This window comes from Monodelphis domestica, chromosome 4, assembly GCF_027887165.1.
Source record: "Monodelphis domestica isolate mMonDom1 chromosome 4, mMonDom1.pri, whole genome shotgun sequence".
NCBI classification, from domain to species: domain Eukaryota; kingdom Metazoa; phylum Chordata; class Mammalia; order Didelphimorphia; family Didelphidae; genus Monodelphis; species Monodelphis domestica.
Window position 1 is genome coordinate 76,064,860 of NC_077230.1, and position 27,232 is coordinate 76,092,091.

The 27,232-nt window shown below is 37.7% G+C and overlaps 1 protein-coding gene across 33 annotated transcripts in view; it reads right to left on the bottom strand.

Annotated features, from left to right (window-relative positions):
- Positions 1-27,232, bottom strand: part of ZBTB20 (zinc finger and BTB domain containing 20) — a 1,063,249-nt gene that overhangs the window by 63,022 nt on the left and 972,995 nt on the right. For 28 of the 33 annotated variants that reach the window (XM_056797120.1, XM_056797129.1, XM_056797131.1 and 25 more), the window contains one exon: positions 17,822-18,009. In XM_056797120.1, the coding sequence (XP_056653098.1) occupies positions 17,822-18,009 (188 nt within the window). Of the gene's footprint in view, positions 1-17,821; positions 18,010-25,350; positions 25,457-27,232 lie in introns of all 33 variants that reach the window. The other 5 variants (XM_056797149.1, XM_056797146.1, XM_056797148.1 and 2 more) reach the window with 2 other exon arrangements.

A 27,232-nucleotide genomic window follows, 5' to 3' on the forward strand; every position in this document is an offset into this window, starting at 1 on the left:
AATTTCATCCAGCTACTAAAAAATGAGTAAACAGTACAGGATCTAAGATATATTCCCTGGGTCTTTCTACCAAACATCCCCTCTAAGACATCATAAGTTCATTAATTTTTACTCTTTGAGTCTGGTCATTAAATTATAACTAAATCTACTCGACTATATTATTGACTATCCCACTTCTATCTTGTTCACATAGATAATGAGTTTTTTTTGTCTTTTTTTCCCATTTCCCCTCATTTTCTCTCCTAATACTTATGCAGCTAGCCTTGGTCCTGGATAGAATTGGCTGATGTACACCCCCAAGCTCTGCTTCCCTTTCCTCTCAACTTTTGGTACAGAGGCTAATGGGTAAAAAGGAACATGGAAGTAGAGAAAGCAGAGAAATCAGGAATCAGAAAGCCAAGAAAGTGGAAACAACATGAAGATATCATGGGGCTTGAAGGAAATGCTATGCCAGACTGACAGAGAGAGCAGAGCCGATTACAAACAGAACCTGCATTCTGAAAATTGCTCTGCATCAACAACACATACAGAAGGGCCTGGTGAATCAACAGACACGACTAAAAAAAATTAACAACAATGACGATGACCCAGAGTGACTGGGGAGGAGGGTGGCCAATCTCTTCTTCCATCTCTGTCTCCTTCTTGTTTCTTTACATTAGAAAAAGTAAGTCTTCCTAGTATTAATTAATTCCTTCATGAATGCTCCTCACCTTTCCCTTAAATGTTCCTTTTGGTTTCGAATACTTCTGAGATTAATTGCTGGACAACAAAATCCACGATGCTATGGATCTTTACTCAGCGCTAAAGTGTGTAGATGATAAGAAGAAAGACACAAAGGGGGCAGATTCAAGAGACATCTTGACTTAGAGCAGAGCTTGGGGCCTTGAGGAAGAGGGTGGTATGAGACCAGCAAATCTATAAAAGTATCAGAAAAACCCAGATAATTACATATATAAAACTGCACGTAGGAAAATACAATTTCCTTTCCTTTTTAAAAAATATCTGAGGCCATTTGGCACATAGGAGTCGAGAGGACGCCATACTCTTAGGAAAGGACGAGAGAGTAAACCACTTGAAGAAGAAAGCAATACCACCCTAAGGGAAGCTCCATTCATGGAATAAGGGGAGAGCAGGTTGTCTGGGAAAGCAGAGATAGAGGACTGCCAACTTAGTCTCCCTTGCTCACCAATGCCATCTGGTGGTTACAACTCATAACATTCTTTCCAATCAGAATCCAAGAATATTGTTCTCCGTCATTTCAGCTGAGTCTCACTCTTCATGACCAATTTGGGGTGTCCTTCTCAAAGATACTAGATTGTTTACCCTTTCTTTCTCCAGCTAATTTTATGGAATGAGGAAACGGAGCCAAATAGGGTTAAGTGACTCGCCTAGGGTGACACAGCTGGTGTCTGAGGCTGAATTTGAATCCATGAAGATGAGTCTTCCTGTAATGCACTCACGGTGCCAAATCTCAGAATTAGAAGAGACTTTAGAAGTCCTACAATCTAATTTGTTAACTCATAAGGCAGGCCATTTAATTTTCAGACTGTTTTGATATTCAGCACAAATACTAAAGTTCAGGGCAAAGATTTAGCACTGCTAAGGTGGACAAAGAGCTAGGCTTAGAGTCAAGAACACCTGTACTCAAATCCTGCCTGGGGCACTGGATAAATATATGAACCTGGGCAAGTTGCTGCATTTCTTTGTGACTCAGGCAACTCTTTATTGCTTCCTATTAAGTCAAAGACTGGTTGCTGAATTGGGTAGACGTGGTTCCTACACCAAGAACTTCCAAGGCTGATTAAATTAGAGATCCTTCAAGGGTGGACCAAACATTTTCCTTCTCTTACATGAGGAAAAGAAAGCAATGATAATAAAGAGGGAGAAACCATTGAGGGCCATACAGCAAAGAATGAAATGAAATGATTACTTAGATCTTTTGATTCTTCTCGTAGCCTCATTATGTTTCTTGCAAATTCTGGGTACACTGATTTAATATTATGTTAGTTCCTAGTATAAAACTGACAATACAAAGCTGAATAAAATACACAGGATATATGAATGGGAACAAAGAAAGAAATTATTTTGGAAGATGGAGAAATGCAAACAGTCTTTAAGGTGCATTTTGACATCTACTGTGAAATACTGTGCATTTAGAAGATTACAAGCATTCATATTCAAAGGCTTTTCCATATGGAGGTTTAAACACCTTCCAACAGCAGTGAAGTCTTTTTTTTTTCTATATAGCTTTACAAATAATTTAATGGGATATCAAAATAGCATTTAATTTTGTTGGCTCCAGATCACAATACTGAGGCAGCACTAAGCCACAGACAGTGTGTGTCTACACACCACAGTCTATGGGTCTGTAGCATGGTAAGGAATGCTTTTAACCATTAACGACAGCAATAAATCCCCAAGAAACACATTAACTACAAGGTTGAGGAAAAATAGGTTGAACTTGCAGATGCCTACTGACAAAAAAGAACTTATAGAAGATGGTTGAACAACACATGGACTCAGTAGTGTGCATGGCGACCAGTCTACTTGAATTAGGCATTTTGGGAAAGGAGTTCAAAGACCCTGGAACTTAAAAAAAAAAGGGCTCTGAAAAGGCACATTTAGGGGGGTTAAAAACAACAATGTAGCAAGTCTATTAAATTGGAATGAAATTACAAAAGCCACGAATGTATAAAAAAGGTCAAAATTGCTATAATCAGAACCCAGGAGATCATGATTATTTAGGAAAATAAGAATTGTTGTTCAGTCATTTCAGTCATATCTGACTCCCCATGACCCTATTTAGGGTTTTCTTGGCAAAGATACCGGAAAGTTCCTTCTCCAGCTCATTTTATAGATATGGAACGGAGGCCAACAGCGTTCAATGACTTGTCTAGGGCCACACAGCTAGTACGTGTTTGAGGCCAGATGTGAACTCACAAAGATGACTTGACATTCTATCTACTATATTGCCTAGCTGCCCTAAAAAAAGAATGCAAAGCTTTTAATTCAATTCCTTGAAGAATGGATCAAAACCTGTTACCTACCTGTTATATAAGATAGACTGCGAGATTCAGTGATTGAACATGTGTGAACATATCTTGTGAAGACAAGATCTTTCAAATTATGACTGTCAAATCAAAATATGGTACTATCATCAATAGTTCTAACTAAAAGAAAGCTAAATTCATGCTACAAATAGAGACAAATAGAGAAACCAGGAATAAAAATAATATAGTAGCCACTTTATACCCTTTCTTATATATTTATATTATTATACACGTTTTACAGATAAAGAAAACAAGATCTGATCCATATTGAAATGATTGTTCAATGTTACATAGTCATTGGTAGATTATAATGCTTTATCTTAGAACTTGAATTTAGTCCTTTTCATTCCCAGTACAATGTTCTTTCATTTAATTGGCAGTTCTTAAACTTTTTCTCACAAGAGCTGCTGTGCCCTATATAACTCATCTCCAAACAAAAACAACACCATATCACTTGATATGGTAATTGGTTGTAATGGCAATGAAGTCAGAAAAAAATGTAGAGATAGCAGACTCAACTCATTCTTGGGACCTTTCACCAGCTTTTTGGATCTCGGCAAGCTCTGATTTATATCAGGCCTTAGGAATTTTTCATAACTACTTTAGTAGAACTATGGATATAGGAAAAAATCCCAACTCCTTTTCCACAACACTAAACATTTTAAGAGTAGAATCTCTTAAGATGATGTACACGTGTCTCTCTGAGATAAGTATTCTAGAAAAAAGACAGCTCTAGACCTCGGTTTTCCTAACTAAAAAATGAGGGGTTTGGATTACAGTTGCTTCCAGCTCTAAATCTATTATTCTATGCTCCTTGGTAAATTGAATTATTGTAAACCGAATCACAATTTAAAAACACTAAAAGAGTTTGTCATTTGAATTTAGTTGTTGTTGCCATTAAATGAAGAATCTTTGGTAAAGGAATTATTTTCTAAAATGTTTTGTAAACATAAACTTTATTGTATGGGGTTTGCCTAAGATAAAATAAATTTTTTAGCATTTCTTAGGGAAACTGGCAAATAAACCCTGAAAATCAAACTCTCTGTGAATGTTTAAGAAAACCAAAGTCACATTCATCTCTATACATTAGGACATAAATATCTGTCTGTGAATGAATACCTTCCCTATAAACAATTCATCCCATATTTGACCCTTACTTCAATGGCTTTATTTAGGTGTCAGATGCATACATTTAGAATCGACAGTTTACTAATAGTTCTCTTAATCAGTGCCGGTTACTTCAAGGGCCCATGATTATTGTAGCTCCACTGGAATTCTGAAATTAGATGAAAAAAACTGTCTTTGACATTTTTTTGGGGGGGGTATTCCTAGCACTTAACACAGTGCCTGGCACAAAGCAAGTGCTTAATAAGTATCAATTGACTGATTGACATATACACCTCACTTCCTCTTTAGAATATACGCTTCCTTCAGGTCATGGGCAATGTTTTGTAAAAACATCAAGTATCCTATCTTGCATGTAGCAGGCATTCGATAAATGTTTCAGGATGAATGAACCAATGCTATGATTTGTATTATTAAACACTGAGGTGCTGTTTAAAATATATTGGGTATCTAAGTGCTATGAAAGTCAGTCACATAAAAGTTTCCTCAGTGTTACCTTGACAATTTGGCATAACAAGACTATAAAACATAGTTCCTGGCTCAGATCATGACATATATGTGTGTGTGTGTGTGTGTGTATATATATATATATATATATATATATATATATATATATATATATGTGCCCTCAAGTGCACAGAAAGATGGAAGTTGAAATGTGATATGTATACATATATATACACAGATATGTATGCATATATATGTATTATTTGCCATTCTGTAGGTAGATATGAGTATAGTCAACCTATTGATTCATTCAAGCAAAAATCAAAATAGGCATAAAATTATTAGAAAACATAAAGATGAAAAAGAAGCTATAACATGTTAGAATAGCTCCTGTTTTTGAACCTGATCTGTTTTTTTTTTTTAAACCCTTACCTTCCGTCTTGGAGTCAATACTGTGTATTGGCTCCAAGGCAGAAGAGTGGTAAGGGCTAGGCAATGGGGATCAAGTAACTTGCCCAGGGTCACACAGCTAGGAAGTGTCTGAGGCCTGATTTGAACCTAGGACCTCCCGTCTCTAGGCCTGGTTCTCATTCCACTGAGCTACCCAGCTGCCCCCCTGTTTTTTTTTTTTTAAGAAAACTATTGAATTGAAAAAATTGAAGTGCATGAAGAAAACATTGTTGACTTGAGTTAGGAATCACTATTTCCTATGGAAGCTAAATTGAGGTAAAGTAACTTTATTAATGTAAAAAAGAAGGTCAAAAGAGCCTAGAAAAACTATGTTGGCTGGTGAAAAAGAAAACACTTGATCTCTTTGCCAAGCAGAGAAATGTGACAACTCAAAGCAGTAGCTGCTTTGAATATAAAATATTTTCAAAATAACATGTAGGAGGATGATAGAAGATTAAGAACAATGTTGCTTCATGAAACAGAAAGAAGCAAAAGAGAGGAAAACAATATAGAAACCTTGGCATGAGACTTGATTATGCTAGACCATCCCAAGATCATTTAAAGATGAGACTGGAAGGACAACAAACCAATGAAACATGGAAGGGGTCTGTCAACATTTCTATAACAAACTAATTTTTCCATCAGTAACAGCAAAGTCTCCACATTTGGATTCTAACATGTGCTACATAAGGAAGCAGAAATGGCTCTAGAGGAAAACAAAAGATAGGAAATTATGTTTGCAGATGCTGATTGCATCAAATCATGGAAAATTACAGAGCTTTCTAAATGAGATTCACAAACAATCAAAATCATTTGGTTTAATAATCCAAACAGTAAAAACCAAGTGGATGAAGAATTCCCATTTTCAAGAGTATGATATATAGTTGGATGGGCAGACAATTGAACTAGTCCATCAAGACACATATCTTGAACAAGCACTACAGAGAAACTATAAGCTGAAGTCCAAACTGAACTGGTGGAAAAGAGCAGACCATATTGTCATTGGATAACTGCTCAGCAGTTTCATTCCATCCTTCGCCCTGAAACAAAATTCTATTTTTCTAACACCAATATTTGTCCAGTAATGCTATATGGCCATGAATCTTGGAACATCATTATTTGCAAATAACAAAAATTATAGGGCTTCCAAAAGGCAGAGAGACATATGGTAGATGTGTTTGCCAAAAGAAATTGCATGCAAATTATTATCAAAGATATATGTGATTGAAAAAGAAGGTAGGTTGGTCATGGAGTGAGAGTGAGGGATAACAGTTGGTCAGGCCACATGCTGCTATACCACACGTGTAATTTGAAGAAACCTAGAGGAAAGGTCCCTAGAACACTGGGAAGAACCTCTGTGGAGAATTTATGGGAAGTCATGAATAAGATTTGAACAGGCTGAGAAGACCCGGATGACTTGAAATCTATACCACTGTAGGGCATATTCACAATGGCCAACAAGATGATGGATCCACTGAGGTGATAAGGCAAATTACACAGGTATATATTATATGTAATTATAATTTGTGATGTTTTAAAAATAGAGAATAAAATTTTTCTGGAGAAAAAAGTTTCTATTCCTTTGGTTGGGAAAAGCCAGTCACATTGTTAAGTTTAACAGTACTGGAGTTGACTGTACAATACAACGCCCATTAGTATTAGTGATCAGAAACAAATGGTTCTCTCCCCTTCCCCCAATTAATTGCGATTCCAATTGTCATCTGTTGTTTCTGTACTGAAGGTGACTGATTAGTACATAGCCCACTGAAACAGGATCTAAAATCATTACACAAATGTAATTACTTAAATGGCAAATTTTACCAGTTCCAGCTTGGCCAATGTATCTCTGACTTTTATGGGTTCAACCAGAAAGTTTTCTAGCTTCTGGAGGTGGGCTATATTTCGGTTCATTATGGAGTCTCTTCTTTGTTCCTTACTGTGATACTATAAAACTTTGAAGGTCCTATAATCTCCCTGATTTGTATACACCCTTCAATGATACCTAAATGAACATCATTCACGCCTGCTCCTCTTGACCACATTCTTCTGTAAATCCTCCACAGAGAGCTGACCCAAAGTACTGGGGTGCCTCACTTCAGTTTTCTTGATATTGTGAGTATAACAGGCTATTCGATTATACTTTGCTCTTGGCCGTGGCTGGCCTACTTTCATCCCCAGTTACACAGTTCTCTGATAAACTTCCTTTATGTATAATTTTCAGTAATGTGTTTACTCACACCCACCACTGCCCTTTTGATGACTATCGACTTTGGGGACATCAATCAGCTTTAATCAATGAGTAAGCATTAATTAAGAATCCAATGCATACCAGGTACAGTACTAGGTAATGGGAATTACAGAAACAAAACAGTCCTTGCCCTCAAGATGCTTATATTCTACCAGGGGACATCCACACATGTGCTGACTGGAGTAAATGAAAAGTGCATACAAAATAAACACACTATGATTTTGAGAAAAAAGCCCTAGAATTCAGGGAGATCAGAAGAGACCTTTTGTTGGAAGGATTGTATGAGCTGAGTTTTGAAAGAAGCTAAGGAGATTCTAAGAGATGGAGCAGAGGAAAGAAGGAAATCTATGTGGAGGGGATAGACAGGAGATGAAATGTCATAGGCAAGAACATTACATTTGAGAATTGTCAAGAGCTTGAAAGTGAATAATATCTGAAAAAGACAGGCTGGGGTCATATTGTGAAGGCCTTTAAATACTAAACAGCAGACTCTAGGCTGGATTGATACCATTAGTTCAATGTTATCTATGAACAGGAGCCAGCACAAAGCATCCTACCACATCTATAGGGAATCCCTCTTCTATCCGGACACTGTGTTTGGCATCCTCCCTGAAAATGGCAAAAACTGTTGGTAGGTATATCTCTTCTTAATTCATTCTGAGACTGGTATGAGAGGATTATTGAACAAAGTTATAGTTGTTACTTTTCTCAAGAAATCTTATATGACTTTGGTGCACATGCGGGACCCCTTGTTAGAAAGCTACTAAAGCATGGTTTTATTCTTCTAAAACAAATGCTTTTTAAAAGTCACAGCACAGTAAGAACTTGCTACACTGTCGGTCTAACATATGAAGAATGATCTGCCAAGGTACACCATTTATAAAATACTCTCTTTTCCATTCTCAAACCTACATCAGGGATGTCCTCAACCATACGTAGATTGTTCTCATAAAATCTTAGAATGGAGAAAGTAGATCTAAGGGCTGGTGGTTATTGACATTCTCTGGATTGCTTTTTTTGAGTAATAATAGGGTCTGAGTGCCCTGGTCTAGACAGATGAAATCACTTGTCTTATTAAATCCTAATGCCTACTGATCATCATTTGTTATTCCCCAATGTGATTCCTTTGTTCCAGCCACGTCAGTCTACTTGGCTTCCACCCCAACACATCTTACTTATGGCTGTTTTGCTTCTTGCTGTTCGCTTCACCTTCTCCCTCCTATTCTCCATCAAAATAAATTACATGCCCTCTTCAAATCCCAGATCCAAAGCCTCTCCAGGAAACCCTTCTTCACTGACTCCTTCCCATAGTGATCATTTGCGTGCTCATCTGTTTCTTGTCCCTTTGGACTATGTTATCAATTGCGCTCACTTTGGTTCTCTAGGCATTTCACATGTGTGTTTTGTCCTTTCATCTAGTCAGCAAACTCCTCATGGCTGGGATGGTCTTTCCTATTTCTTCTGTAACTTCAATACTCTCTAGAATGGAATTATTATTATTTTATATTGAGAATATTTAATATGTGTTTTTGAGTGAATGAGCTCAAGCCTGCACCTCTAGCTTAGAAATAGAATTTCCATCATAAGAAGAGAGATAATAAGAAAATAGTATGTATTGGACAAAATAATGATTAAGGAGTTAGTGGAAAAGCCAAAAGGAAACAAGTTGCTGGTGAAATATCAGTGTATTAATAATGGCGAGATGTATGGGGGAAGATTTGTAGATGGGGTCTTCTTGAAAACTGGTAGAAAGAAGGACCACATTCAAAAATCTACAAGCATGTTCTTTATTCTGCCTAGAAGATATAGCCCTGAGGGCACTAGGAGATGTGTGTGTGTGTGTGTGTGTGTGTGTGTGTGTGTGTGTGTGTGTGACTATTTAAATTTGGTTGTGGAAATCACTGACAGATATGGAGGAGCACTAATTTTGTATAATGAAATTTGCCATGGGCAGAGGAAGCACATATGAAATTGTCACTAGCAGCTGCAGATAAGAATTAAAGATATACTATAGTAAGAGATAAAATGGCAAGATGAGGAATTGGAGCCTAAAAATAGAGTTATCAACCATTATAAGAAGGAAATAATAATCACTACATGATTATAAATGTTAAGGGGAATAACTTAGGGTGGCAGCACATAGGGCACCAGGCAATGATGAATCAGCTTGAAAATGAGAGACAGTTTTTGGGGGGACTTGATAAGAAAAAAAACCAGACTAGTGAAATGCTAGGAACATGTTGATGGGCAGCATTCAGGTATGGGTTAGGTTAGAAGTCTCTTCCTAATCTCTGATTCTCTTGTGACATGTAGATGTGAGCGGGTTTTCCCAGGCCCAGATTGTTTTCATTTTGACAATTCCACGGGTGAGATTTGTAGAGTAGTGGCTCAGTCCATCACCATCAAAGCTGTCCTTGTTTTTTCCAGTTTTCACTAAATAGATGATGGGAAAGAGTACCTATAAAATGTTAAATTTCCCATTACTGTTTATTTGGTTATTTTTTTTAAGTGGGATAAGCAAAGTGTCTCTTAAGAAGATTTGTATCGGCCATAGAGAGGAGGTCATCACAGTGGGAAAATATAATCAAATATAAACTGCTTCAATGCTTAGCTGAGCCAAGGCTTAAAAGTACCAAGAAAAAGGTTTCTCTAGTTGACTGAACGAATGATAGGCAACCAGGCATTAGTGAAGAAAGAAACTGGGAAAAAGTCATTAGGAACAATCAATTTAATTAGGCTACTCTAAGAAGAGGGCAAGTTTTCTGTCAAGAAGTCAATTGTGACAAACTTCAAGATGTGTGATTTTAAAAATAATTAAGCTCTCAGAGGCAGCTATGTGGCATAGTGAATAAAAAGCTGAGTTTGGAATCAGGAAGGTCAGAGTTCAAATTTGGCCTCAGATCTTCCTAGCTGTGTGACTCTGGAAAAGTCACTTAACTGCCGTTTGCCTCAGTTTCCTCAGTCATAAACTAGGGATAATTATAGCAATTACCTCTCAGGATTGTTGTGAGGATTAGGAGAGATAATACTTTTAAAGTGCTTCGCACAGTACCTGGTATAAAGTAGGTTCTATATCAATGTTTATCCCCCTCATTCCTCTTCTTTACCTCCTTCTTCCACCCCCTTCCAAGTGCAAGTGCTAAGAATGAATGATAAGAAATGGAAAATGCTCAAAAGAAAGATACTTTGTTGGGGCTTCTAAAATGACACACTTAATAATTATTTATTGAGCACCTACTATGTACAAAACATAGGCACTATGCTGACATTCCTAAATGAGGAAGTATAATGAAAAAAATTACCAAGATGGAGAACAATCAGTTCTAAAGAAATGAAACCATATGAAGGGGATATAAAGCAAAATAATTAACTTTATGGTAAGGAAAATTCTAGTTACCTTGTAGAGGTAAAAAGGCTGAGACTCAGTTCTTTATGTGTAGCAGAATAACAGATATATATGGGATTCTTGGGGTAGGGAGCAGTCTGATCATATAGCTATATCATGGAAGCTTTGATTTCTTTGCAATGGTCATAATTATGGAAAGGAAAAGGAAAATACCTGCCATCAAGAAGCTTATTCCATTCTAGTTTGGTTACAATAAATTAGTGTGAACCCCAAGTGTTTTTCGGAATTGTCCAATTTGTCCTGAATTCCATAAATAAACTCTTTTAGAGGATGCTGTTTTTTGCCATGTCTCTATTACAGTACTTCACAGATGGACCATTTTTGTCCTTCCAAAGTCTAAGAATAACTCTTTCAGCTATCAAGACATACCAAAATCCAGTTCAGCTGTTCCTTTGGGATTCCAGTTAGTTTAGACACATCTGCTGAGATACATGCATTTGAATCCAAATGAAGCTTTTGTTTGATTATACATTTGAACATTCATGAGCTTTTTTTTTTTTGCCAGAAATCTTATTTTTTGGCATTCTTCAAACATAGATCTATAGTTGTAAATACTGTCTTTGAACACCTCCAGCACAAAACTCAACCTATTCATGTGAACAGGTGCTTAGGAAAGGTTATGGAAGATTTTCTACTGAATCAGCCTTATAGTTTGTGACTTTCTCAACACATACAGTCAAACTTGCCAAAAGGGCCTTCAAGCTTGCTTGAGCAGTTTTCACTCATATAGAACTATATTCGCACATGCAGACAGCCCAAGTAAAATCAAATCAAAGATTTGTGTGCCCTGTAAGAATGAAGTCTCTTTCTTAAATATGAAATACCATATGTAATAAAACCTAGCAGAAAGTGGTGTGTACCAAAAATATAGGTATAACAGAGTTTCAAGTTCTCAATTTGTTTCTAACCTTCTTCCTTTTTCACTCCCTCTCTCTCCTCCCAAGGTTCATATGTAGGTCTTTTAGTGAAATCATTCTGTTCTATCTTCCTATTTTTCAGCTTCAATGATATGCCCTGGTACACATCTTCTCAGTCACAACACAATTCTATGATGTACTTTTGCCAATTCCTTTTACTGGTAAACATTTTTATGTAGTTATTCCAAATAGTATTCTTTTCCAACATGAATAAGATTCATTTCCAGTCATCCCACCAAAAGTCAAAACAACAGGAGAAAAGATCGTTTTTCTAAAGTCTATTGTTTTTCTACAGTTTACCGGTGGAGTCTTCTACTCACCTGATTCTCATCAACTTTTTATTTTTAACTTATCCTGGAATATAGCCATAGGATCCTTTGAATCGGAATATGTGTTATACAACCAAATCATTTCTGTAATGGACATACCCAACACTCATATGGAAATTTGCTTTGGGGTAGGTCTTATGACTCTGAACCATATGTTATAGGGTGGTCAAAAACCTTTGTATACACCCACTCATCAGATTGTCTGCTCTTTAATTCAGAGAATAAGGGGGTTTATTTGCAAAAGTGAATCATTTCCTTCAAAATATCCTTTACCCTATTTACATGCTTGCATATTCCTTCCATTTTGTTTTTCCCCTACAGCTTTACCAAGGGAATTAATTATCTAGAGGAATAGGAACATACAGTAAGTACATCTGAGATACAGGATGAGACACAGTATGTCATCTATTAGGCCTGGCTAAGACCAGCAGCTGATGCTAAATGGTAAGGAACATGCACCAAATGTTTTTTAATCACAAAGTTAGTAATTAATTGCTATTTAAAATACATTTTTATGCTTCTTTCTGTCTGTGTATATGAAATGCACATTTAGTGCATGCCAAAAATTAAAGCATTATGGTTTAAATGTGACTGGCACGGAAGTCCAGAAATCAGAGTTAATGTTCCCACAGCAACTTTAATTCTGTCCATGGGCACACACAGTGCAGTAGTCTTTCATTCTGTGATAGTACGTATATCTATGTTGCTTTGTGGGGTTGGTAAATGAAGGGCTTATACTTTCAACTCTAGTTGAGAAGGAGATGGAAACGGGGGGGGGGCAGAGAGACAGAGAGACAGAAAGAGGAAAAGAATCAGAGACAGAGAAAGGGGGAAAGAGAAACAGGAAGACAGAAAAAGAGACGCAGAAAGAAAGAGAAAAAGAGAGACAGAAAGGAACAGAATGACAGAGGGAAAAGAGAATGAGAGAAAGGAGACAGAGAGGAGAAAGGTAGACGGACAGAGAAGAAAGAATGATAGCAAGGGAGGGAGGGAGAAACAGAGAGAGAGAGAGAGAGAGAGAGAGAGAGAGAGAGAGAGAGAGAGAGAGAGAGAGAGAAAGAGAGAGAGAGAGACAGAGACAGAGACAGAGAGAGAGAGACAGAGAGAGAGAGAGAAAGAGAGAGAGAGAGAGACAGAGAGAGACAGAGAGAGACAGAGACAGAGACAGAGACAGAGAGACAGAGAGAGAGACAGAGACAGAGACAGAGAGACAGAGAGAGAGACACAGAGAGAGAGACACACAGAGAGAGAGACACAGAGAGAGAGAGACAGAGACGGAGAGTTATTTTTCATATACATTGTAGGAAGCAATGTCCCCATGCCCAGTGTCGTGTAATCCTAGAATGAAAGACTCTGCGGTGATGCAGACACTCAAGGGGACATTTACTATAGCTGTGGGAACCCAAACTTTGCATTTCCTGACTTGTATAATTAAAATGTTGGCCTTAATGCAGCACTAATGGAGTTTGCCATTAAAATTTTTTTCTTTGTTTTGTTCTCCCCCACCAAATGCTTTAAAAAGTTCAAAACGAACAAAGTATTAAAAATTTTAAACACAGGGAATGGATTAGCATGTCCAAAAAATTGGCCAGGAATGGGGGTTGGGAGGTGGAGAAAGGCTGGTGGACACCAATGGGGAGAGACAGAAAATCAAAAGCTTACCATAATCCTCTCTACAGTATAAAGCTACAATAAAATTATACTATCTCCAGAGCTAAACTTAAACCCACCTACACAACAGTTTGTTAATGTTTAAAGGTTAAATTAAAAATAAATAAAAACTGCTAATGCATAAGTACATTTTGGCAAGGGCAAAGAAATGAGAAAGTTTGATGTGGACAATGTAAAATCCACATTGACCAGAGAATAATCAGCCTGAGAGCAAGGACTTACCAGCTGGGATATCTCAGAGAAGCAAACTAAAGGAGAATTTGCTCATCTTACTCAAATTCCTATTTGAAAGCTGTGAGAAAATTGAGGGAAAGAAAAAAATAATCCAAAGAAGAACTAAAATAGAAATAAAATAAGGGTTGAATGGGGAAAAAAGTAAAGTTGTAAGAATAATTGGGGGGCAATTTCTGTCACAGATGCATATTATCTATAGTTTGTCTAAACTGGACACAGAAACAAGGAGGCTTCTTCAAAACAGTGAGCATCATCTGCTTAATAATACTCTGGTTTTAATAGCTTTGTAGAAACACTTAATGACGGCATCAACCCAGTTCAGGTTCGCCATTCAGAGTTGAAAACTGCTCAGTCCCCCAAATCTGGGGCTCTTCTACTGTGTGTGTTTCAAAAGCACAGTATTGTACTGTGCGTCATTATAATTTGAATTTGTTCAATACATCTAAGTTTTTAAAATGGGTGAGCAGGAGGTGAAGATGGAGTGGAAGGACAAGTACGTTATGAAGGGCATTGCAAATTGGTAAAAATTTTAGAAGAAGATATTAATTCATTATTTAGGAAAAGTACTTCTCAATGACATTTCTTATTCTTTTTTTTCTAAGTATTATTAGGATCTACTGCAGAGTTTTAGATTAGTTTAGAAGGCTAAATAACTAGCTAAGAATTTGGGAGCTCGGATTTGCCATCATTTTGCTATAATAATAATGTTTTGACTGCTATATAGGAAAATATGCTTTTAATCAACAAGGTCCATGCTATAGGTTGGTTTTCCAGTTGGGGTGAAGAGTTTGGAGTAATCTATTTACATTTGAGCGCCTGACCCTCTTGGTGATCAAGGGTAGACATCTACAGGACAGGAGTACAAAGTGGGGTCATGGCACAGAGAGAAGCAATCAGACTTTCCCAAATAAAACCAATAAACTTGCCTCATTAGCCTGGTCCCAAGTCATTTCATCAACCTGGGTGTCAATTTTCTCAGTTTTTTCATCTGTAAATTGGGAAGAATGATACTGACTGACAGGAAAAGGATATTATAAGGAATGACTAAGAATAATATTGTCAAGCACATGACAAATAGAAAGGTGCTATAAAAATTCAGTAACCTGTGAATGCTCAGAACACCACACCCTAGTGAATGTTTCTGAAGTTAAGGAGACTAACATGTCAAGGGCACTATTTTTAAATGCCCCAAATTTGTTAGTTATAAATGGGAACTGAAGCTTTTACCTTAAAGAAATTAAGATTTTAAATTGACCTATGGCAAGAATAACATTTTCGAGGAAAAAGAAAACTTTTGAGTGTAAGTAGACCATCCAAAAAACTTTACTTAAAATAAACCTCTTTTCCCGTTTGCCTCAGAAAATCTTCAAATGGACAGATTTCTGTGAATCTTTCCCAAAACAATTTTCAATCTGATTTTGAGGCTCAAAGCAGAACCAATCAGGACCTAAATATATTTTTCCAGAGAAAACTAAAATCAAACAAAATAGCAGATCAGAACAGAGAAATAAGAATCTATCTTGAAAATAAACAAATAAACAAAAGGGTCCTTTGAAGAGATGGAGATTCCTTCTTCTCTCCCACTTCTTCCCCCTTTACTGTTTGTCAGACATCCGATTGGGCAGAAACCCACTAGCTTCATGTAGATCAGTGAGGTACTGTTGTATCAGTAACCCCACATTCATATTATTTCCACTGATAAAGGGGAGCCTCTTTGTGTGTATTTTAGGATAATGGCAAGCTTTGGGGTTAAAAAAGATATGTGTGGCAAACTGCAAAGTTAAAGAAGGTGAGGGTATTTCTCTTTATTGAAACAATTAATTTTATATGTAGAAATATACTATATATATATATTTCTATATAGAAATATACTAAGGGAAGGGGTCCGTCCAATCATGAATTCAACATGGGGAAAAGGACTGGGCGCCATACTCGGCTGAGTGCCACCTTCTTGGGAGTTTTAAAGAAGAGCATGTCCACATGTCCACTGATTAAATGTCACGGTGTTTTTTAAATTTCTACGATAGTTACTACCGGGACAGAAACTGCCAGGCAAAAGGGTCGTCCTGGCTAGTATGTGAGACCACAAAACAATGTCCCTGACTCTGGATACCTTAGAGACAGCCAGGTGGAGCAATGGAAGAGTCAAGTTCAGATCTGGTCTCAGACACTTACGACTAGCTGTGTGACTCTGGGTAAGTCACTTAACTGTTTGCCTCAGCTTCCTGTAAAATGGAGATCCTAAAACACCTGCCTCTTAGAGTTATAGGTGAGAATCAACCGAGAAGCATCTGAAAAGCACTTAACAGGGAGCTTAGCACACAGCATGTGCTCAATAAATGCTTGTTCCCTCCCTTCCTCTCCTCCCCCTGGCATTTTTACAGAGAAGGCAGCTGACCTCCTAGACTTCAAAGTACTTGCAGATTTGAACATCGGATTATTTCCTTCTTTGCCCCCACTATGTTCTAGTACCAATTGGTGAGCTGACAGGGGGGTGATGGAGCCAGGGTACATACTGAGACATGTATTTTTGGACATGCTCAGTATCATAATCTATTTTGTTTGATTATATATATATGTGTTACAAAGGTTTGTTTTTCTTTCTAATTCAATGGGAGGGGGAGAGATGAAAGAGAAAATAAGGTGGATTTTCATTAATTAAAAAAAAACAAGTAAAAAAAAAGTTGGTAAGTGTCGGCTCAGGAAAGATTACAAACTTCTTTCACCAAGTCTTTTGCCTGCTAGTTTTACCCTCTACCCGGAGGGGCTGGATGAATAGGCAAGAAGATGTTAAACTCATCCAACTTTTGGCTTCTTTGTGGAGGGCTGTTGAATAGTTTTACATCTGTACTGTTAGGGGAAGTATCGATGGGAGATTTGGAATCTCATTTTCCCACTAACACTTTGATCTTTGTGAATGGGATTAATGGCATGCTTATTTGAAAATAATGCTTATTTATTTTTATTTTATTCACTGAGAGGCATATCTGCCAGTTCTGTGCCTGTTATTAAGTATTCTTTAAATACAGGATTCTAGAAATTATATATCTTGATACTGAAAAGAATTTTCTTTGAGATGAAACTTTCCAAAACATTCTATACTACCTCCTTTCCATTGTCTTACATATTTGTTTCTCCTTTCAGGCATTGGTGTAAGGCTCCATAAAAGAAAAGAAAAGAAAAGAAATCTCCTAAACGTGATTTATCAACTTTCTTAAAATAGAATTTGGAGAAGTGGCTCCCAGATCAGTGGGAAGACAGCAAAAATAAACAGCAATGAAGTGATTTCAATAGGGAAGAGCTCATTAAGCTGCCCACTTCCAAATTTAGCCCTCGGGCATTTTTTTTAATTAAAAAATATTTTTAACCTGATTTCTTACTGGCTTCAGTGAAGTCTGGGTGGTTTCTGAATTCTTGGAAACCATTTCCTTTTCTTCTGTTAAAATTCATGCTATCCTTTAATCACTTCAAAATCAATTGAAAACTATAAAGAGAAAATTTTAGTAAAAAAATATGGAATTCCAATAATTGATGGGCATCTGGGATGTCTCATACATTTTCAAAATGGAAGTATCCTTGGGCCCTACTGGGCTTCTGAGGTCCACAACACATTGTTTAATTTGGCAATGAGGGAAATAGGGTTTTCTAGTATATGAGGACACTAGAAAAGAAAAACTAAAAAAAAAAAAGAATAGTACAACTTATTTTCTAAGTTGATAGACTAGACATAAATGTAGTCTTTTCTTCCTAAACCACCTCTGTAGTCAATGGTATGATCATGTCATCTAAATGATGAAAGTTTAAATAACAGTGGGGCCCTCAAATCAAAATGGTGGGAGGGTAAATGTTGGTCAGAAATGGAAACTGCTGCAATCCTTTAAGTCAGAAGAAATATACTGTTCTAAGTACTACATAAGACACTGTCACTGAAGTGGTGTACTCACAATCAGATGACCCGGTGTGAGCGTGTGAGTTTGTCAGTGAATGTGTTGAGTGGATGAGGGCTGAGTCTGGAGACGGAACAGCTTCAAAGTTCAGGCAGGGAAGGCCTGGCTTGGCGCTGCATCCACTCGGCTGAGTAATCTCATTCTCCTCAGATGCCTTCTGGTTTTCAGCTGTCTTGGGTTTCTTCCTGAAAATAAACAAAGGGCCCTTTGAAGGAACTGACTGCATATTTGGGAAAAGGCATTTTTAGAATCTGTTAAAGATAACTTGATTTTTTTTTCTGAAGGGGATGGGGAGGGGGGGCGTGGAGGAGAGAGACAGGAGGTCCTGTATGTCCCTTGTTTTGAAACAAGCTGATCCTTGTTTTTTCCCCTCCAGTAATGGCCTAACTGGGAACACATTAAAGCATATGGGCCAAGCAAGCAGCTCCACATTTGGTCTCTGCTGACTGCATAAAAAAGACCCTGTCCCAGTACTTTAGACAAGTTGAGCTACGTATGGCTGACATTATCCAAGAACACATCCTTTTTCATAATAGTTCTAACATGGTCTGGAAAAATACCAGCGAAGGTTTTTTACAGCTCTAGCCATCTCCCCAGCAATTGTCAGGGTGATTAACAACATGCAAACACCCCCTGTGAAACATACCCTATGGACACTCAAATCATTTGTGGTATCGATTTTTAAAACTAAATACATGACTTGAAAGCCGGGCCTCCCACGAAACAGAATCGTGACCAGCCTCTCTGTAGTGAAAGAGTAGGTGAATTGGGGAAAAGATAAGTCCGTGAAGTACATGAAGGAAGACCTTGCTTCCTATCCCCTCAAGGCGTGGATGTGGCAGAGTCTAGGCACGTTTTGTTTATTTAGATGGTCTGGATATAGTTGAGGAAGGCGGGAGGAGCTGTAGGACAACTGTTATTTCATGTCGGGAGAAAGAAATCTAAAGAGCTCAGTTATAGGCCAGGTCAGCTCGTCCCTTCCCCACTTATACTCGAAACAACACTAATCAGAGCATTCCTTATAGATTTATCGATGGTTTCAAATTTGTGGTAACCGGGCCAACCAAGTACTTTGTTTCTATGAGTTTGGGAATAGGGTAGTAATATAGAAGGTTCTGTAATGATATTCATTATAATGGGAATTAAAATTAATATTCAGGCGCATTTATAATGTTGAGATGTAGAGCTATCCTATGAGGTGTTTCTGGTTCAACAGGTGGCCTGACTGAACATCCTCGGGAAGAAAGAGGGGAGAGACGGAAGAGTAAATACCAGAATAAGAAGGAGGGAGGCAGACAGGCTTCTCTATTGAGAGGAAACCAGTACAGGTGAAACACGGTGTTCTTCCTGCGATTTGAGTGATTTGAGTACACAGTCTTGAAGAGAGGCTGTAACTAGAGTCAATTGTAAAAGAAGTCTGAAACTGAATTCTAATTAAGCCTCATTCCTATTCAAAAGCAGTTTCCATACTCTGACTGGTTGCTCTGTTAGAAGCCAGGAAGGGCATTTTGTCAGGGAAGTTCCAAAGCACTAACTAAACCAAGGTAAGGAACATACGTATTGCATTTTTCATTTATATTCCGTATCTGAAGACTAAGGAAATCATCATTTCTTTTGTACACAGACTAAAATTATCCTGACTTTAGATTATAGTATCATATAGATCTGGAAGGGACCTTAAAGTGCATCAGCCTCTTCATTTCAGGAATGGGGAAATGGATATCAAAAGGGGATAAGTTAATGGAGAAATGCCATAAAAGTAGTAAGTGGACAAGCTGGGATTTGATGCAGGATTTGAAACTTTGAGTTGATGTGACCTGTGAAGAAAGAATAAGCCCTTTCCTGAAACAAAGGTATGATAAACAAAATGAAATTTCAATCCTTTTTAAGGTAAAAATTATTTTCCCTTCTGTATAAATGCTATTACTCTTCTTCCCCAGCTGCCCCTTCCCATCACATTGATAATATTTCTTGCCATAGAATTGCACCACAGACTTCCCTATGTTATCGCTGAAGAGATTTAGTCTATTTGGGGGAACATTCATAGCACAGAAATATTAGGGTTATCTCTGAAAGACAAAACAAACATTTTAGTGTTTGTTTCTTTTGATTACCATTTCTTTTTACTTTGCTCCAGCACCTACCCTTTTACCACAGTACTATTTTCCTCGCTCTGCTACAAAAAGGCTTTCCTTGAGAACAACTCCCACCTGACCTCTTCCAATTTTTTCTTTTGACCTCAATATTCTACATTTGAGACATGAAGGTATCAAAGGCACATTGGAAACTACAATTCAAAGGTCAGAAAGGCAAAGGTGGGCCAATTAGACCCTATGAAGACTGTTCAAAAACATGATACCCAACTAACCTATCAAAAAAAGGGTCATCTTTAGTTATATAGATTTTTTAAAATTGCAAAAATCTGGCAAATTGGAGGGTAAGACACTAAAGTCTCATCTAACTTTTGCAGCTGTTAATTCTTCTCTGGGGCCTTTAGAGGGCAGCAGCATACAAGCTGACTCCAAAGACAAAATTTCTCCACCAGAATCTTCCTCCTGGTCACCCCCGCCAAAGGTTAGTTAGTTTGCCAAGCCTGCCAAGCTCTCCGGTCTTCTCTTCTCTTTTCATCTCCCATTTCTTGTTCATTCCCTCCTTCCCTCCTTCCTTTCTTGATTTCTTTTTCTATCTCCCTTCCTTCTCCTTCTCTCTCTCTCTCTCTCTCTCTCTCTCTCTCTCTCTCTCTCTCTCTCTCTCTCTCTCTCTCTCTCTCTCTCTCTCTCCCTCCCTCCCTCCCTCCCTCCCTCCCTCCCTTCCTTCCTTCCTTCCTTCCTTCCTTCCTTCCTTCCTTCCTTCCTTCCTTCCTTCCTTCCTTCCTTCCTTCCTTCCTTCCTTCCTTCCTCTCTCTTTCTTCTCTCCTTTCTCCTCTCTTCTATCTTTTTTCTCTTTCTCCCTTTTCTTCCCCTCCTCTCCTTTTTCCTTTCGCTTTCACCATAAGTATAAAAATTACACACCACAACGAAGATGCTCTTGTGTAACTGGAAAAGGAAAGCCCAAATGAAAAAGTTAAACAAGCCAACAACAACAAAAACCAACTAGGGGAAAAGGGGGAAAGGGTGGAGGGAGGGGTTTAAGAACAAGAAAAGGGCAGATGTTTCGTAAATATATGCAAAGCAAAACTGGGTGTACCCTGCACACATCCACAGACTACAGACCAATCATTGTGCATTTCCTCCAACCACATTGGCTGAGCACTACATTTCAAAATTAAAAAAAAAATGTGGCTTCAGGCACCTGCCTTTTAACGGTCAGCTTGGACCAAATGTCCCCCAAATGCCCAAATAGAACAAAACATTTTTCGTTTTTCTACTGCATACATTTCTGTTCTGAAAAAGAGGCTACTTCAAGGATTTGTTTTTAGATGACTGGCAGCTGAGTTAGCTTACAGGCCCCAAATGGATCTTAACTCTCTGCTGACAGAAGCTGTTAAGTTTTTCACTCAAACTTAGTAGTGGTTTAAGGCAATGGATACTAGTGACTTTTTCTAAATTAGTCCTTATTGGATGCACGTTAGAAAATATGCCCTAAGACTTCTGACTAGATATCAGATATTTACAATGTAAAGTACATGGAAATCAGCCATATTTATAACATTTTCTGTATACATGTCACAAGCTTTTGCACAAACTGTGCATATACAATAATGGCAACACATTTTTGCCAACATATGGGAAATAAATATTTTATCTGTGTGAGCTCTTTTCATTCTCTAGGGTCTGTGGGAAGAAGTGTTCTCTTTTCCATGTGCTCTCTCCTGTGGTTCATACATATTAACCCATACTCAACTTAACAGACTAGTTAGATTGTGAAGGATTCAGTCTAATTCTCTTGATCAGCCACCAAAGAGTAATTAGTGGATCACCAAAATCCTTAAATAGCTCAGATAAATTAGATACAATTAGACAAATTCATATCCAAGGTTCTGGGGATGGCAAATGCGTGCGCGCGCACACACACACACACACACACACACACACACACACACCACTATACTGTCCTATCTTTCTTTTTAAACTTAATTTATTCTGAAGAATTTCTGGACCACCCTTAAGATAATTGGAGACATCCTGGGGTTGGTTGTAAGGGAGATATACAAAACTAGGCTTAGGAATCCCTATCCTTGACACTTAAGATTTCAATTTAATTTTTAATTCAATAAACATTTGGTAATTGCCTTCCATATGCAAAATATTCTGTTAGGTGCTGGGGGAGATATAAAAGTTACAGAAGACATGGTCTCTCTCCTCTTGGTATTTACAAATTTGTATCATTCCAAAAATATAATTAGTGTCCAGCACTCAGCATTTTATCCCAAAGAAGATAAGAAAGGGTAATTATTATAGCAGTAACAAAAACCATACTGGGATAAACATTTTTGTCTTCAATTCATTACTATCTTCCCTTAGAACTCCCAATACTTCTGCTTTCTGCATTAGTCAAATTGATATAGTAAAGGCACCTCCTGAATTGGTGGGTCTCGAACTTGATAAATACCCCATTTGTAATGAAGAAATCCTTCAAGCCAAATGTAAAGCACTGACCCTCAAAATCAACTCTCAGTTGTGTTCTATTGCCTTATCTTTAAAGCTCTCCCATCCGTTTCTGACACTTCTTGCCCTTGGTCATGACGTGACCCACAGATCTCACACAGCACTTTGTACTGTAACTCTCATGCAATGCTTTCATACTACGTATTAGTTACCTGGGTGGGTTCTTATCGCACTATAAGCTCGCTGGGGGTAGAAACCACATCTCATTTGTCATCTTCCCTGAAGGCCCGTCTATACATTATTGTAGCTATATTGTTTCAGTCATATTTGACTCTCCCAGGGGTTTCTCAGCAGAGTTAGGAGTAAACCACTCATTTCCTTATCCATCTCATTTTACAGATGAGGAAACTGAGGCAAACAGGGTTAAGTGACTTGACCAGGTTAATGCTTAATAAATGTTAGCAGTTTTGGACTATATATGAGTTTTATACTATCAGTCCTTTAAAAATTATAAATTAGTTTTGAAGGGTAAGTTAATTGTAAAAAGACAAGCAATCCATCCTGTCTTTCTGAAAGGTCACATTAAACAGAAGAGAATCAGAGCACTGTATCATCCATCTACCTATTTGCTGTCAAGGAGTAGTAAAACCACAAAACACTCACTGCATGTGTTAAAACACAAGAAAGCTACTTATTTACTACAGTAGGGTTCTATGTCTACATCCCTCTGGTAGATGAGGATGTTCTCTGGGCACTGGAACAGGGACACTGTCACAATTCTCTTTTCTGAGTCAGTTCCATGGCTTCCTCCCTGTTAACTATTTCCTATTTATCCTGTTTGTATTTGCTTGCATGTTGTCTTCTCCATGAGACTGTAAGCTCCGTAAGGGTTAAGCCTTTTGTCTTTTGGGAGTTTTTGTACCTCTTGTGCATAGCACAGTGCCGGAAACATCTTAGGTGCTTATTGAATGGGGATTGCCTGACCCACAGTAATCGGCAACTGCAGCTGGAACTCATGAGGAGCCCCTATTTTCTTTTAATACCTCGATGTCGCCCAAACTAGCCTGTGTCTAATAATTGCACTGCTTATGAAGATTTAGTCATGTTGCAAAGGATACCTAGAAAAAAGCACATCCCTTTTTGGGTAAGTAATCAAGCACTCACTGTCCTTCATACCCTTAAGAATGAAATAAGGTGTTTTACTATAAAGCTTCCTGGGAAGGATATGCAGAAATTCCATCTCTGATCTTCTGCCAACTTTTTATTTTTCAGTCCTCTAAACTCATCATTATTTTAAGAAGTTCTAAAAAGAAAAGAGTTTGGGAATTTCTACTCTCCTTTTGGAGCTTATGATATGCCTAAACTGAATATTAGAGGTCCATCCATTCCTTAATTAAACATTATTTCTTAGGTTATATAAAGAGTTATGATACAAAATGGCTTGCTTGTCCCCCTTAAGTTTGTATTCCAAAGAGTCTTTGGTTATAGGAAGAGAAAATTATGTAGAATACTACCTGCCTTATACTATACAGTAAAATTAAAAAATGACAACAACTGGGTTTTTCAGAAATTGCTAATTATGTTAGTCTGCATGCATAGCTTTTAAATAATTCAAGATTCTGGCTTTTCTAGTAAGAAAAAATCAAATATTCATCTGCTATTTTTAGCAATATTTAATGAATACTTTATATCAATCTTTCAGAGGCATTTTTTCTGTAGGTATAGCATTCTCATCCTCTCTAATTTCATTATCTCTCCTATAGAAGCAACAGAGAGGGGTGGGCTCTGAATTGATCAAACTGAGGTATTACTAACTATATCTATATTTTTATTCGGCAAGAGAAGCTCTATCTCTCCTCTCCAATCCATCTTCCACTCAGTTGTCAAAGTAATTTTTCTTCAGTATAGATCTGACCACATTATTTTCTTACTCAATAAACTCCAGTGGCTCCCTATTGTGTCTACAATCAAATATAAAATCCTTTGTTTGGCGTTTAAAACTCTTCATATCCTAGCACCGATCCATCTTTACCATCTCATCATATTAGTCCCCTTTCCATGATGTCTGGCCTCTGTTTCTTACAGATGATCTTTCTCCCGTTTCGATGTCTTTCCAACGGCCATTCCACATTCTGTGCCTGGAAAGGACTTGGTCTTCACCTCGACCTCATGGAACCTCTAACTTTCTACAAGATACCGCTGAGCACTAGTCTCTACATGAAGCCTTTCCTGATTCCCTCCATTGCTGGTGTCCTCCCTCCAAATACCAAGTAGCTTAACTCCCTTGTCATTATGAGGGCACACGCCGATGTACTCTTTTCTCTGACTGATGGACTTAAGCTCTAGCAGATGTAGACAGTATTTGATTGTTTTTGTCTCCAGATCTCTAAGCACTCAGCACAGTGCCTGGCAAAGAGCAGATGCTTAATACATGTTCCCTGTTTGACTAAGCCCTGGATTTGAATGCCCAGAGATCTGACTTGGGTAGCACAGAACGCCAAAGAGTCTCCGAGTAGAAGACTAGTGTAGGTCAGGCACAGGATACGAATCCCACGCAGATGACCGCGTGAAAACCCAAAGCGGGACACACATATTTGACCAGGACAGTGTGAAATGACAAGATGCTCTGAGATGAGAGCAGAGGGTCGGGGAACCAGACCCAAAGGGAAACGCATCTCACAAAAGCAGCCACAATCACAGGTTACCAAGGAGAGGAGTCCAAAAACCTAGTGCATTCTGAGGAGGAGGCTGTGCAACCAACCAAACAACGCGTATATCCTAGGGTCTAGCAACAACAATAACAACAAAGCTATGGGAGAACGAGGACCCAATTTCAGTTGCCTTTAAACAAAAATTGTACTCCAGGTAAACAGCCATCTGAAATTTTATCTGCATTTACAATTGCAGTAGCTGTTTCTTTCCTTTAAAAAAAAATGCAATGAATCAAAAAGCCTTTCATATAAGGCATAGGGTACTCACAGTAGTTTTCAGATAAATGGTGTTACTCTTCAGGTAAATCACTCCAAGGCTGGGGCCTAGTGCAGATGTTCATTGGGGCAGGGAAAAGAAAGCGGCTGCATCTGTACTAGAAAAAAAAAAGAATCGATTTCAAAAATCTGACAGGAAAAGGAAATAACTATGGGCTCATTGGACAGAAAGGGATATGGTTAGGAGGCAACAGTGGGGAAATGAGGTTAAAATGGAGAATTGTGTTTTCCAGATTTCATTTTTGAATTTTCTTCTAAAATCATCCATTTGGCATGAGAGATCATTAAAAATATCTTGTCACCATAACAATTGGCCTTTAGGCCAATATATTAGATAAAGTAGTAAAGAGTGAAAAAAGTAGAGAAACTACTACTTACTTAGACTGGAGAGATATCAGTAATCTCCAAATATCATAAGAACACTGTTCTAGTCTTTAAAATATTTTTATTTTTAATTAAAAATTTATTATTATTATTATTATTATTATTATTATTATTATTTTGCTTTACTCTTGAAGATCCCTGTCTACAGTGACCAATCAGACCAGAAGAGGGTATGGTTCAGTGGCTGAGAGGGAAGATAGGATATCCAAGAAAAAAATAAGGCCTTATTTTTGCCTCTCACCCAAACAATAAAACTCAGCAAAAATCTTAAGCAAAATGAATTAATCATAGTAGACACTTAATAAATTTATTGATTAATTGATAAGTAAAAGTAAATTAAAAGGAGAGTTTGGGATACGGACAAATAAAGTCTGCCTTACAAGTTTCTAGCACAAATACAACTGGTGATTTTTTAAAGAAAAATGAAGATTGTATCAGACCCTTATCAGACTTCTGGGAATATGACTGAATCAGAACCAAGGAATTTCTCGTCTTTGAGAAACTGTTGGTCTAGGTCTGAAATTCTAAATGGAGGCTTCTCTTTCTCTCTCTCTCTCTCTCTCCCTCTCTCTATTCCTCCCTCCTTTTCCTCCTCCTCCTCCTATTCCTCCTCCTTCTCTCTCTCTTTCCTGTACCCCTAAAAAGGGCACAAAGACCCTGAAAAACATCTATTACGTAAACTTGTGGCAAGATTCCTTAAAAATGAAAGTTATTTCATATACAGATTCTTCCTCTTATATTTATAAAAGTTGTTTGCAATTTGGCTAACTCATCATTATAACCTCTCTTATTTTTCAAATCTTATTCCTAGAGATCTCTGAACTCTCATACATTCACATATTACCAATTTTCTTGAAAATATTTTAGATAACGACTCACAATAAATTCTAGCTTTCTCCTTCCACCCAGGCCAATCTTCTTCCTATCACCACCCTAAAGAAGGGATGTCCAGTGAAACTGTCCCATCTCTCCCCTTTCACCCTCCATGAAAGGATAGTAAAACACTCCCTTGAAATAAAGTATTCACCAAGTGAGGAAACTCAATCTTTCCAGAGGAATGAGGGTTCTGTACTAAGAGTTCATTTATCATTCCCAGGTGAGCACCATGAGTCAACAGAAGACCTAGAACTATTAATAGAAGACTCAAGGCTTTGTGGGTAGGAGTTTGCTACTCACATGAAGAATTTTTTGGAAAAAAAAAAAGCCTTATTTTTGCAACCACATAAACAAGCAAACTAGATTCAAAAGTCCTTCATTGTTTCTGATAATCCTGTCACATGGCTTGACAGGCTATCAACAGTACATCATAAAGTCAGAACTTCGTTCTTTTTTCTCTTGGCAACTACATTAATAAGGAAAACTATCGATCGATATGTCTAATATATTCAGATGAAAACCAAAAGGAAGCATATAAATCCACTGCATAATTAAATAAATGTAGATTTTAAAATATCTAAAATTCAATTTAAATCATACATTTTATAATTACA